Source organism: Centruroides sculpturatus, unplaced genomic scaffold, assembly GCF_000671375.1.
Source record: "Centruroides sculpturatus isolate CEXI.00-Female unplaced genomic scaffold, Cexi_2.0 scaffold1271, whole genome shotgun sequence".
NCBI lineage: Eukaryota > Metazoa > Arthropoda > Arachnida > Scorpiones > Buthidae > Centruroides > Centruroides sculpturatus.
Genome location: NW_019385495.1, coordinates 49,448 through 64,643, shown reverse-complemented (window position 1 = coordinate 64,643; position 15,196 = coordinate 49,448). Strand labels below are relative to the sequence as shown.

The window sequence follows — 15,196 nt, the reverse complement described above, 5'->3', positions numbered from 1 at the left end:
CCCCCTTTTCCAAATTTTAATATCGACTCAAAATAATTTAAAAAGACAAATTACAATAAAACGGTTTATTATCCAACTATCAGAAATTTCACAACATGCCAAGGAAGAGAGGAAGGAGCAATTAAATAATTAAAATTATAAAGGATTAAAAAATATATATATAAAATTGAGAAATATCGCGCTTCTGACAATCGCTGCAAGTGTATGGGCTAAATTTGGAGAAACAGTGCTTCTGGCATGGAGAACTGTATGTGGCCAGCTCACGCGTCAGAAATCCTTCTGATTTCGTGTACGCACCAGACAGAAAAACAAAAAATATCGTGTATCCACAAGCACTCCAATAAATAAATAGAATTGAAACGACACTTTGAAATGTTTTCCCGATGAAAATCAATAATAATAATAAGTTTCAACAAAAATGATAAAATGTAAATTGAATTTTATCGTAATGAGTTTGCTTGAATTTCCTTCTTCTGAGATCGCAGCAATGCGCGACGGGTAAGCTAGTTTAAAATAAAATTATACTAAAAAACTAATTATCATTGTTTTTTTAATTACCTTATTAAAAATAACTTTTTCAATTGTATCGGGGTCGCGGGTCACTTGGCTTTTATAAAAAGGGGGTCGCCACCCGAAAAAGGTTGGGAACCGTTGGTTTAGTTAGTGAGTGTGCACTGTTCGGCGACTCCATTGCTTAAGCTTGTTTTCGTCGTGGAGCAGCGCACCAAACGGCGGCCGCGTTTTCTGATAAGTTATTTTTCTGCGAAAAATTTGTTGAACTTTGGAGACATCATTAATAGAAATAATTTTTATGGCCGTTGAATAAGAAATGTTTTTTTCACAAGAAATGCATAAAATTACATTACTGTAGGCCTATTAGACTTACAGTACCTAATTTATATACTGTACAGACGATAGTAAACTCAACTTACCCACCTAAACTCTCTGTAGAGTGTAAGTAGTTCGGCTGCTCATCCACTATTGGTTCAGATTCGATCAATCCTATCGCGACACAAGTCGGCGATGTCATTTTACTGTATTTTATGAGTCTCTTTTAGCGTCTTTATACAAATATGGTCTCAATTTTTTTGCTGCAATATACAAATCCGCATTATATGAACCCGTGTTATAGAGGGTCTACTGTATTTTCATTATTAAAATGATGAGATGATGACAATTTTCCACTTTACTTCTAATGACAAATTTATAACTATTCTGTTTGACTTTAAATAATTCATAATTTTTGGTTAGTATTGGTGTGACATCAAGAAAGTTAAAATTTAAAATCAAAGAACATTAGCAATGACAACATGTCAAATTAATTTATTAGCTAAACATATTCTAGAGATTTTTACTTTTTTATGGTTAGAAAAAAAATTATTTGCATGTTATTTTTAGAACTAAAACTAAGTAATTAATTAGACATTGTAATAATGTACAGTATTAGAACAAAAAAATTGTTTATTCATTCATGTCAGTGGGGGCGGCAAAGTTTTACAATACATAATAATAATATCTTGTAAAAATTTGAACCATTTCATTTTATATTTTTGTTGCACCTACGATTCGGACCGATTGAAATGAGCATGGAATTTTTCATTACTTATTCTGTGACGAAACTGAATTTTAGTCTTTAAAATTGAGATACCTAAATAAGATGGCGGTGAAATTTTCCTCCGCCCCGGGCGGCTGACACCCACGCTATGCCACTGATTCATGTTAAAATTAAACTCTTTCCTAATAATGTCAAAAAATGTCAGGTTATCCCTCCATATAGAACTAATATAATATTTACTCCTTTCTAAACTGCACTTGCACTTTTATAAAATACTCATTCAAAAACCTTTTAGTGCAGTGTATATATAACTTTTTTAATGTTTTCAATTGCTTTAAATGATCATCTTCAAGAAAAACATTCTAATAAGAACAAATGCCTAACTGTTTTTTAGAATATTTTATAAAGCTCATATTGTTATTAACAAAAATAATTTCATAAATAAATAAATAATCAAATAAATGCATAGAATAAAATAAAACAAAACTACAGTGGGTGATTGGTTAATGAACATAATCTGTTCCAAAACTTTGTTCGTTAACCGATTATTGATTTACCATAGGTTTTTATGGGAATTTGATTAATTCATTCTGGAGACACCAAAAAATAAAAAAATACTTTCTTACTACATTTATTTATATGTAATAATAAAAATACATATACACAGTCTTGCATTTTTATTAGTCATGTTTTTTCCATTTGTGGAGGTTAAAGAATTTGTCTAATATCAATTGCTTTTCTCTCTTCTTCAGGATTTTCACAAGTAATTAATAGCATTGTAATTGTAGAGATCCCCAAACCTAGTAACGTCAATCTGGTTTGGATGCCATTCTAAGACCATTGTTCTGACATCCTTCCACTTCTTCAAAAGATCTTTAATAGCAGATATTGGCATTAATACTCTTTTTCAGAAGAAAACATATCTTGCAGAGTTTCTTGGCATTCTTCATTCAAGAGTTCTTGTGTTTTTCTGTTGTCAGATCAGTTTCAGGTTCATTATGAGCTCTTCAATGTTCTTTATTTCTCAGATGTGATTTTTGTTACTCCTTTAGATGCTTAAGTCTTCTTGATTATACTGTATCTTTCTTAGATAAGATTGAACTGTGGCCTACTGTAGACCTTTTCAAGCCATACTGCCCAGCAATATCAGACATCTACTTTTGCTATTATACTCTCACCTTTCGAAAATAAAAACTGATGCGAAATTTAGTGAGTGCCTGCCTGACAGTCTTGCAAATGCTATAAAAGAGTTGTTTCTGTCAGAAAAATAAAAAGCTGTAATTACAAGGGAGAGTTTCAAAGTTCAGAGGAATACTTTTCGATCAGTATATACCAGGTTGAACATCGATGTTAGTCTCCCAGGCTCCAAAAAGTTTCAAATTGTTGCCTGAATTTGTTGTCCGAACATAAAAATCTTTCTTGAAAGTGTTTGTTTCCGATTTGTTCATAGTCTGAACTGTTCATTAACCAATCACCCACTGTATGTTAAAATAAACCAAAATATATTCATAAATAAATAAAATAATATTGAATCTTCAATCATTAGTGACAGAAATCGATTGGGGATCAACCAGATGTGTGTTGCTAATGCTGTGCTATAGCTGGATTTATTAATGTCATTTTTATTTACTTGATTCTCTCTGTTAATGACCTATTGGTAGCCCCTATATAACATAATTTCTTTTTTTCTTCTGCTATCCATTATTGGATTATGTAAACTCATGGAGTATAATATGGAGCTATTGGCTCTTTATCATTATACAGTAATCTATATATTGTAGGATTCCTTTTAAATGTTATCTTTCTCTCTATAGCTTTATTTAACATGTTATACAGGTGAGTCTATACTTCATGACTGTGAATATTATTATTTGTTTCTTTTCTTCTCTTTTCTTGCATACATCTTTATTAGATCCTCTATATTCTTATGTTTATATCCATATTGGTGCCTCGTAGTTTTGACATTCCAGTTCCATACCTCTGTCTTGTATGTTGACACAGTGTGTATGGGCTCTTATCTAGGCTCTGAATGTTGCTAACTTGTACTAACTGTGTTCATTGGGTCGTTGGATGCCCATGGAATTAAAAGTGGATTATATGTTGGTTCCTTGAAGATGCTTGTATTAATAACCCCTTCTTTAATTAAGCCTAAGCTCTGTGTCTAAAAAATATGCAGTCCTATTACTTTCTTGTTTCAACCCTGTTTTTAGACCATATGGATTCATGTTGATGTTTACTATGTTAGGTCTTCTTCTCTATATTATTAATATTTCATCTATATATACCTGATGTACAGAATGATTTTTTCATTGTATTTTGGTGAGACGTTACCTTCTAACATCATTATAGCCATTTCACATCCAATGGGGGTGTCCCAGAAAGTGCACTCCCCCATTGGAACCCCTCTATTCTTTATATATGTCACATTATTGGAAGAATATGAAACGATTAGTGCTAACTCCAGTATTTGTGGAAGCAATTTCATCAAGTTTCTGATCTTCTCATCAGGAAATCTCATAGATGGCAAAAAAAATGGTTCTAGCTTTATTGATGTGCACAGTGCTTGATTTTAAGGACTTGTACTCATGGTTTCTGTTTTATGGAACAATAATGAAATAATACAAAGCACGCAGAAAAAACAATTAAATAAAATATGCAGAATTCTGGCACATGTACAGTACAATGCTATGTTGAAAGAACAGACAATTAATTTCAAGGATGTTAATATAATTCTGGGAGCATAGAAAGCTTTGTTGCATAGCACTACTCATTGAAGTTTCAATATTATTTTATTTATTTACTGATGTATTTTGGTTCATTTTAATGTAATTTTGTTTTATTTTATTGTATGTATTTATTTGATTATTTATTTATTTATGGACTTATTTATATTAATAACAATATGAACTTTTAAAAAACATTCTAAAAAATGGTTAAGTGTTTGTTCTTATTAGAATGTTTTTCCTGAAGAAGATTGTTTAAAATGATCAAAAATGTTAGAATAAAGTTATATATACTGCATTAAAAGGTTTTTGAGTGAGTACTAATATAATAGTTTTTGACTAATTATCAAGAATAACATAAATAGCTTGTAAATTATGAATACATGATCTATATGAATAAAGTTGGGAAGTTTAAATATTAAACATATTTAAATATAAATATTTATATTTAAATATTATAAAATATAAATATTAAAGTTTTGTGTGTAAATGATGATTAACATTCTGTCAGAAATTTGGATATTTTAATGTCAAGATTGAAGGAAAGTGAAATGAGTTAACTATTAATAAACTTAATAATTTTAGATAAATAAAAATTTGTTATATGATCAATGAAAGAAGGAAGGAAACCTTTAGAAGATATTTTATTTGTATTTTTAACAATTTAAAAATACAGGTAGCCCTCAGGTTTATGCCGCAGTTCCATTCCTACAAAAGCCGGCACAAATCGAATCAGTGTAAAATGAACCCATATTTACAGTGAGGTATAGGGTTAGATTCTACATAAGTGAAAAATAAGAAAATAATTTTGTTTATTAATACAATATAATGCAAAATACATATACAGTAGAGCCTCGATTATCCGACCCCCGATTAACCGTCACCTTGGTTAACCGACCCTCCTAGTCGGCAAATTTCAAATGTCCGCTAGTGATGTGGCGCTACAATATTTGGCTATGTCTTGGTTACTTTAATATTATTTTTACGTGTTTTAGCTGGCAACACTCATTCGACCATGAAAGGGAGCCAGTATTTAAACGAGGCTTAATTTTCTAATTTTTAACGATACAATAGCGACGATTATTATTTTAAAAAATTTTTGTTAGNTAAGTGTTTATGGTGATTTTAAGGTGTATTGAACTTGAGTTTTATTAATATTTTTGTAAAAAAGTTCCATTTCACTTTAAATCTTAATAAAAAATGTTTAAAATTTTATTACACATACATGTGGAGAACTCTGAAAAAAACTAAATTACAGGTAGCCTTTGGTTTATGCCGCAGTTCTGTTCCTACAAAAGCCAGCGCAAATCAAATTGGCTTAAAATGAATGCATATTTACAGTGAGGTATAGGGTTAGGTTATACATAAGTGAAAAATAAGCAAATAGTTTTGTTTATTAATACAATATACATATATTATAAATTTAATTTTTAAAAATGTATTTTATGATAAAATAAAATGAAATGTTTTTATTAAAAAATCTTAAGAAAAACAAATGATATTTCAAACTTTCGGATCTCTTACATTTTTCAGAAAAAAGTATCCATTTGTAATTGTTTAGATTTTTGTTTTATTTCATTAATAATTTTGGAATATGGTCAAATGATACGACGATGCACCTTTTTACATTTACACTTCGCTCCCAATCATTGTCTAACTCACAAATTTCATCCGTCAAACTTTCCATAGTTGAAAGGATATGCTAACCTGAAATAGAGCTACAGACGAGTGAAGACGCTGGTTGACTGCTGACCACCATAGCGCATATATAAAGTCAGTTTAGGCAGAAAAATTGAAGTTGGTTTCGTCTCGCTAAGGAGAGTTAGATATTGTCTGGTCAACGAGAAGTAGATTTCGTCTCACTAACAATAATTTGTGATCGTTGGAAGTGCTACTGCGTCGTAAGATGTTTTCCTGAACAAACTGATACGGGATACGAACTATTTGCATTCATTAGCGCTCTAGATTTGGACAACATTTATTGGACTATTAAGTTAATTAATAACTTGACTCGTGGGAACGTTTAGTATTTTAATATTAATTTAATACAAATGTATACATACCCAATAATATTAAACAGAAAAAATAAATATATTCAATAAAAATCTTTGTTTTAACGAATGTACAATGTCATGACTTGGTAAATATGCCAACACTGAAATGAAAATCAGTCTGACATAGGGAAAATTGGGGAATTACACCATAAAATGGCTTAAAAGGAGAATTATGGCAATACCTTTTTTGTAGCATTTGGGGAGATTTTCCACATTCTCTATCAATAACCTCAAGCATTATTTCTTCTTAGAGACTAGGGCTACTTTGTCCCAAATTGACTAGTTCAATCTATTTTTGCATCTTAAAAGGTTATGTTGACAATTGGCTATAAATTTGGCTAATTTTTTTTCAGCTTTGGAGAAAAAAATTAATAGCTTTTGTCTGCTGCTTGTTGGCATTCATTGTTGTGAATCTAATTTGTGTTTTAAGACATTTCTGAATCTACATCAATCCTTGAGTGTAAATTGTATATAAAATTTTTTTTCTTATTTTTGTCTCGCTCTATGGACACTAATGGGACCTATTTTTGAACCTATGATGGATTCAGGGAGATTCACAATAAGGCAGCTGGATTACTCTCTTTAAATATTCTTGGGTTTGGTGACCTGTTTGGATTCAATTTAGGGTCCTCTAAAGCAATAAGCTGATGGCTTTATCCACCTTAGCCATCTGACTTTTGTGTGATCAGTGCCTACCAGTGGCCATGTGAATAAAATCACTGAATATGGCCAAGTGGACAGTGGTTGGCTCCATACAAATAGGCTGGCATGTGCAGTTACCCAGGTTTTCTTCAGGTGTGTAACATCAGACTAGGAGCCAGTTTACCATAGATCTTCCTGGGAGATTGCCTAGTTCCTTGGCAGATTGCCTACAAGTTTGTCACATTTCCATATCCCATTAAATCATTGTGTGACTATTAGTCCTTCTCAAAATATATTATGATGTTTCAGTATAATAAAGCTGAAACAAGTTAAATGATTGTGATAGTGATTGTATTCATATTTTAAATGTTAATACTGTATAGTACCCAAAGAAAAATCAATAAGTTGAAAATATTATTTACTCAAAAACATCCACACATTTTTTATACATCTTAGAATAAACACACTATGCCTGTAAATTTAGATTAATTTCCATGTTTTCAGGACAAAAACTAACTATATCTTGGTCATCTGTTTAAATTGGACACATTCTTATGGAATCTAAGATGTCCAACATAAACTGGTTTTACTGCAATATAAAGTAGATTTACTACAGTATTTTAAGTAAAATGTTCATCTGCGTATGTAATAAGTTCCTTTTTTTATTTTTTTATTTTTTATTTTGTGTGTTTGTTTGGAGATTTGCTTGATTACTCTCTCATTGCCATTTGAATTTACTCTAGTTGTATGTCTTCTTTGCTGTTATTATTTGATTCTGTTATAGTTTCATAGTCCTTTAGATTTAATAGCAGATGAATCCCTAATGAATCTTCAGCAATAATCTTAGATGAGGTTACTATCTAAAGCATTTACATTACTGTCTCACTTACATACATTGCTTATACATATAGTTAAGTATACACTTTCATACATATACAGTACTATATAATTCATACACTTTGTGTTATAGTCAGCATTTTATACACTATGACAATAGTGAGCAATTAAGACAGTTGACATATGCATTGGAAACTGGAAGTTAATAGTATTGGAATATTTTTGATTAAAAATCTGACCTCATATATATAAAACTACAGGTAACAAAATAGTTCTTATTTAATCTTATATTATTAACCTTATTCTTAATCTTATTTTATTATTTTTAATTGCTTTAATAACAGAAATAACAAAGCAACCAAATTACAAATATTAAATACTGTAAATAGTTTATAATTATCAAATTAAAAATGAGCTGTTTCTATTGAAATACAAATAAATAAGTTATTTTTAAATTTGTAAAGTTTAGATGTCTCTAAGACCTATTCAGTTAGTGGCTAGGTCAGCTTGTTATAGCTTTAATAGTTACTCTATCAGCTCTTAATCAATGTGAAAAAACAAGCTTTTTATTCTTTCTTCAAGCCACTTTCTCAATAAATTATGTTTGGAGTAACACATAAGTTTGTTTATTTTTAAACATACACAAAGAAGGTAAAACAGTAAAATAACTGGAAAAAAACTTTGGTTTTGTGATTTGATGGTGATTGTTGAGTTTTTGTGAAGTTTACTTAAGTCTTTAAACATGAAATTGGCCAAAATTGTCTTAATTCATTTGAAACAAAATCTGCTGAAGGTAAAGTTGTTTGACTGGTTTTGCTTTACAGACTAATTTTATTTTGGTTACTTCTTTCCACATGGGGTGGAGTTCATTTTCATTTAATGGGTAAGAATGAATATTATATGAGTTTTATTTAACAAATGTTTTGTTAGTTTTGTATATTTAATTTTAACATAGATTATCTTTTATATTATTAAATTTGTTGTTTTTTAAATATATTTATAATTGCTTATGCTTTTTTTGATTTATGTTTTGTATATAATATATTCACTTAATTTTTTAATACATTTTTTTAATGTTAAAATTTAAATTTTAAATTTAAACAATGGCACAAGTAATAGCAGCAAGACAGTCATGATTCTTCCTGTCTGCCATTCTCCCATCTAAAACAAATTTGAATTTTTCACTACTAGGAAGAAGACTGAACCATTTCCCTTCATTAAAGCCTAGCTTCAGGGGTAAAACAATTTTGTATCTAGGTGCTGTACATAGGAGGAAGAAATTTTTAGAGTTTAAAGAGTTAATGCAAACCTTGTTAATTAATACAAAGTGCCAATTTTTAGATCCTTCGAGAAGTTTAACTTTGTATTAATGGGATTTTATTGTATATCTAGCTGTTAATTATTTTTAAATTTGAAGAGTACAGTAAACTCCCGATTATCCGTGTGCAGATTATCCGGTTTGCGGATTATCCATGCATGAATTTAATTTTAAAAAAATAATTATATGTGTGTGTATTTTTTAAATAGTTGCTTGCTTTCATGTTTACGCATCCTATAAGTGTGCATGTGTTCGTATTTAAATGTTTGAAGCGGGTGGTGGGGTATCTGAAGTCAGCTGGACTGGTTTTAGTTAGGCAGCTTCTTTCATGCTGGACGTTTCTTTTTGGAGGAGAAAATGATAGTGTGTACATTTATACAAAGTTTCGTTTAGTTGCATGTTATAATACGTATTGCAATTTAAGATTTGATTAGATGTATAGTACGTATGTATAATACATATTATACATAATATTTTTTTCAAATAACTCTCCCACAAATACCTTTAATGTAAAATAAGATGGGTTTTTTCTAATTTTTGGATAAGTACCCTTAAAATGCCTAATAATTGAAAGAAAGTCGTACTTACTATAAAACAAAAACTAACGTTAATTGAAAACTTTGAAAAAGGTGAATCTACATCGAATCTACATGTTGTATTTTAGAAATAAATAATTATAGTTTAGATTATCCATGCTACCTCTCCCCACCATTAGCCCAGATAATCAGGAGTTTACTGTATTTCTGATTTTATGTACAAATGTCCAAAAAACATAAGTGTTGGAAGCAAAATCATTCATAAACAAGAATATCTTGGAGCTTCTGGAGTATTTTTGGTGGACGCTGACAGGATGCAACTCATCTCCTTAGAGCATTCTATGCTTGATTTATAATAGGGGAGGCCATCAAGTCAATCGCGAAGCCAATTTTGGTCAATCGTTTGCGATATCTTGACTTAATGTATTACACTTGTAACCGAATGCAATATGTGAACATAACGCACAAATGCGACTGTAGTGATATTGGACCTCTGTATCCACCCTCGGATGCGGTTTCGTTAGTCCATGTGCAATCCATTTGCATACAATTGTAAAAGGGGAATAAGAAATGTTGACAAAGGGTCGTAAAATCGAAAAAAAAGAAAGGCGGGAAGAGGGACAGAGAGAGTAGGTGGGGACATGGTAGAGAGAGGAAGGGTGAAGTGGTGGTCCCCAAAAGTGACAATGTTGATTTTCAATTTTTCTTTTGTTTAAAATGTAAGTACCTTTTCTTCATGTTTTAAATTAAATTGTGGCTTTTCTTACCTATCTAAACATAGTATGTATTTCACACCTCCCCCTTGCCACTTAGACTATGCCTACGACAACAAGTTGATCGCGACACATTTTTAAGACAAAAAGTAGATCTTATATACACAAAAGTTGGCCACCCCTGATTTATATGATTTAGGTTCAGAGATCCTGCTAGCCATTCCATACAATGAATATCTTCATTGTCAAGAAAATTTCCAGTATGTCTTGCATTTATAATGTCAGTTTTCAAAACTGATGGGCAATTACATCAGGTTGATAACTTTTTGTCTTTTTAAATTCGTTATACAATCCTAATTGCAAATCTAGATGAAATTTTTGGCTCAGTCTCTGATTATATTCTTAGAACTGAATATTGCGAACAATAATTTTTAAAATATTGATATTTAGTTGCTGTTTTCAATTATTTTTTGCAGTTTTTAATAGCTGTAAATTTAACTGTAATAAGAACAAAATTTAAGTATTTTGTAAAAATAAAACAAAATTTATTAATTATAATGTTCAGGTATCACTTCATATCTTATGTCATGATTTCATATTTAAAATGCATTTTAACAATTGCACATTTATCATAAAATTTATGAATCAATACAGTTGGTCACTTAACAAAACATTGGATAAGAGTGTAGTTTGTTTAAGAGAGCACTCACTCATGTTATTTTGTTTTCTCTTCTATTTAGCAGGACTCTAATTAACAGAGTAATGGATAGTAGACAGTCTGTTTAAATGAACATCACGTCAATGGCATGTTTAGAGCAACAATCTGCATAATCCAACACTATTCTAAGGAAGATTTATATGGGTCTATCTTTAATTTTATGATACCATTCTGTAGGGAACATGGTGACATGACACTCTTCACTATGGTATAATCTGTGCTATGTGGAGATTGGTAAAATTTTTCATTGGTCAGTTTTCTAATAAAATGGACAGCCAAGAGATTTCTTACAGAATCATAATGAACAGGTTTTATTGGACACACAAATGAGAAGCAATTAGATATTAAACAGGTATTATAAAATATATATGCAAGGTCATTGAGAGTTTGTATGGGGCCTGGGGATAGAGCAGGCTCCTTTTGCCATTTTGTCCCCTTTTTTTGTGAACAAATGAAATGCATAGAATGTTTCTTTATTAATAAAAAGCAGTTTCAAAGATTTTTCTAGTAAAAAATTAGTAATTTTAGAAGTACTAATTTTATAGGGATAGGAACCAGTTCCCTAAGTTTCCCAGGGCCTGGGAAAAATACCCAACTCTTCTTGTCTTGATAACTTGTATATAAGAACAAACAGTACAGATGGCATATGCATCCTTATTTTAAGGGGTCAAGGAATGATTATTGATCAGATTTCAGAGGTCACATGACCTTACTTTAAAGTGGTACTGTACTTGTATGTTTTTATTCTGTACATCTCATTAGAAAGCATTTCAAAATTTTGGTGTAAAGATGTTCATATCTTTTCAGTTAGACCTATAATTGTATAGTACTTCTGGAAAGAAGTGAAAGTAATGTGATTAGTAAAGATATTGTTTTTGCTGATTATGAATAGAAGAAGAAAATTGATAATATAAAAATGGAAACTAATATGTAATTACAGTAAAAATATGTGATAATGAATTTTAATATTTTCAAATGTGTTATACATTACAGAAAGCTCTCAAAACATGAAAAAGTGGAGATAATTGAATATTATTAACTACTACTCATATGATCTTATTACTTCAGATAATGGAGCATGACATGATGATTCTGATGGTGCTCTCTCTCAAGCTGACTTCACTATTTCATGATTGACAAAAATGTGATATAAATAACTTCTAAATTCTTGGGAAGGTTTTGCATTGTAATTATGCATGGTGGTCAGAATTGTAATTTTTTTTACAAGTTAATTTATTGAAACCTGTTGTATAGTACAATGTTTCCTCATGAGAAATATCAAATTATTGATGGCAATTTTTGTGAGAATTCTAAAAATTAAAAGAAATTTTATAGTAAATCTATAAATTAGTGTATGATATGATATCTAATGCAGGAGTTCTTAACTACAGGTCTGTAGAAAATTGTCACAGGTCCATGGACTTGAAAGGGTAAAAGTCAGTTTTAACTTTCCTATATTTTAAATATATTGTATTGTTAATTATTTTATTAAGAAAAAAGCACATACTGTATATTATTATATCATGAGTTTTTTATTTTAATAAATGCATTTCTATAAAACTGGTTTCTTTTGTAATTTTATTTTATGCATTAAAAACATTATTTCAAGAAGGGGTTTGTTACCTTTACCTGACTGGAAAAGGGTCCATGGAAGAAAATAATTGAGAACCCCTGATCTGATGTAATTATACTTAGTACTGTATATTAATGTTGTATGTTGTTTATTTTGAACAAATATACATGTAATGAAAAATTGTAGGAATGAATTATTTGAAAAATTTTAGACATCTACTGGTATAATGTTAACCTTCATAATTTGAACAATAGGTTATTAATTATTTATTTTTTATTATGTATTCTCATTTTAACAGAATGATTTGTAACACTGAATCTTTTCCTGATGTTTCTTTAATCTATTGTCCTAATATTTTATTAAATAGTTTTTTTTAATAAAAATGCATATTCATTTCAGATATATATTTAAAGAAGTGTGTGTGTAACTCATTAATACCTTTTTAAAAGTATAAATTATTTTATTTGCATTGTTCTAGTTTTGACATACAAATAATAACCATTTTATCATAGATTTTATAATATTTGATGATTATTTGTCATTGAAAATAAAATTAAGGTATAATAGATATTTTCAGTTTAAAAGAGTATTTTTTTTTTTAATTATTATTTTTTTAGTCAAAAATTGCATCTGAGATTTTTCCTTCTGTATTTTTTCCCACACATGCCTATGGTTTTTATAAGTAGTTATTATATGTAGAAAATTTTTATGTATTAATTCTGCAAATCTTGTCATTTCTATCTTTAAGGCTCTTAATTATTTTCTAATAATTATATGTAATATCATAATAAATTTATTTTTCCAACAATTTCTTTGAAGAGATGTTTTTAATGTGTACAAGTTGACCCCCTCCAGAACACTGTTGATTATTCTGTTTTATATGAATTCCATGTTGTACGAGTAACTTAGATTTTACAAATATGTGAGCCATTCACAGCCTGACACACATATTTGTAAAATCTAAGTGACTCATACAACATGGAATTCATATAAAACAGAATTATCAACAGTGTTATGGGGGGGTCAACTGTATATACAAATTATTTACATTCAAAGTATTTGTTCTTTACTCTGAAAACCAATTAGTTTTATAATAATTATTATTAATTTAATGGTAATTTTAACATAAGATATCTAAGATAATTTGAACTCTCATGGATTTTAATGTTCTTTAAATTTAAAATGACATTTTTTTCCCCCCAGTTTTTTCAATGGAATATAACATTGAAGATTTGTTGCAAGCTTATAGCTTGACGAAATTTAAAATATTCTAGTGAAATGCTACTAACCTAGTCATAGTAGACTGAAAACTTGAGGAATTCACTACATACAGCATGGGAAATAAACTTTCTTGCTGTACTTGTGGTAGTCCTCGAGTAGATAGAAGAGCAGAAGACAGTTACTTACCAGAAGCAGAAGTACATCAAGATGAGAGCATTTCAAATTTACAGCATATTAGTGAAAGAGAACCAGAGGGTAAAATATAGTATATAATAAATAATACTTTAAATTTAAATAAAATGAAATTATTTAAAACTAATATTTTTTATTTGTTATGTTTGAAGATATTGAAACTGATCCCTCCACACATCCAACTGCAGGACCATTATTTATGCAGAGATCAAAAAGTGATGTTAGAAGTAAGTTATTTTAATTTTAGAAATTTTTTCTTATTTTATCAAAATAATTATTTAAATCAGACCTGGCCCACTAGTGGCCTATCTGTTCTTTCTTGAAGCCTGCTGATGATTCTTAATTGCATTATATTTAATTAATATTCAGAAAGGTAATGTTTGTTTTACTTGATTAAAATAGGTACATCACCATCAAAAGTTTCAATAAACTGTCTAGATTTGAACACACAACCACATGTACAAAGTTTTAAATGTAATTATTGCCACAAGAATAACGTTACTTGTAGCAACCCACTTTGTTGTGAAGCATCTTAAGGTTGCCAGTACAGAGTTTCTGACAAGGAACAATATATAAAGAGTGCATGCACAATCTGGTAGATTCAGATGCTTTTTTTCCTTCTCAGTAAATGTGGCTTGCAGAATGATTTTGATTTTCCAGGCCTGATTTAAACATCTCACAATTAAAATAATAAGTAGATTAAGAAATTAGTAATAAAATGATGTATAAATTTTATTTCCAGAATATTAATATATGTATATGTTACCGCTAAAGCTCGAAATCCGTTAATGTGTACTTTACCTAGCTAATCTGCAGATTAACTAGGGTGATCCGTTAAAGCTGCGAAAATTATTCCATTTCTCAAATTACCTAGGTAATCTGCAGATTATCTAGGTAATCTGCGAATTACCTACTAGGCACTCGGTAAAGTTAAAATAAGATCTTTGCTGGAACAACAGCAACGTTTCTGTACGCTTAAATTAACATAATGTTATTTATTTAATTTTCAATATCTAAAGAATCAAGTTAATACAATCAACAAATTAGTTGATTGAATCAATCATCAATCAATTAAAAAAACTTTAATACAAAAATCAAACGGTTTAAAATATTA

At 29.6% G+C, this 15,196-nt stretch overlaps 1 protein-coding gene across 1 annotated transcript in view; it reads left to right on the top strand.

Moving 5' to 3' along the window:
* LOC111639509 (cyclin-Y-like) overlaps positions 1 to 15,196 on the top strand; it is an 87,127-nt gene that overhangs the window by 30,133 nt on the left and 41,798 nt on the right. Inside the window, exons 2-3 of the mRNA XM_023385401.1 lie at positions 13,873 to 14,145; positions 14,235 to 14,309. Coding sequence (XP_023241169.1) covers positions 14,004 to 14,145; positions 14,235 to 14,309 — 217 coding nt within the window. The 5' untranslated portion in view covers positions 13,873 to 14,003. The remainder of the gene's footprint in view (positions 1 to 13,872; positions 14,146 to 14,234; positions 14,310 to 15,196) is intronic.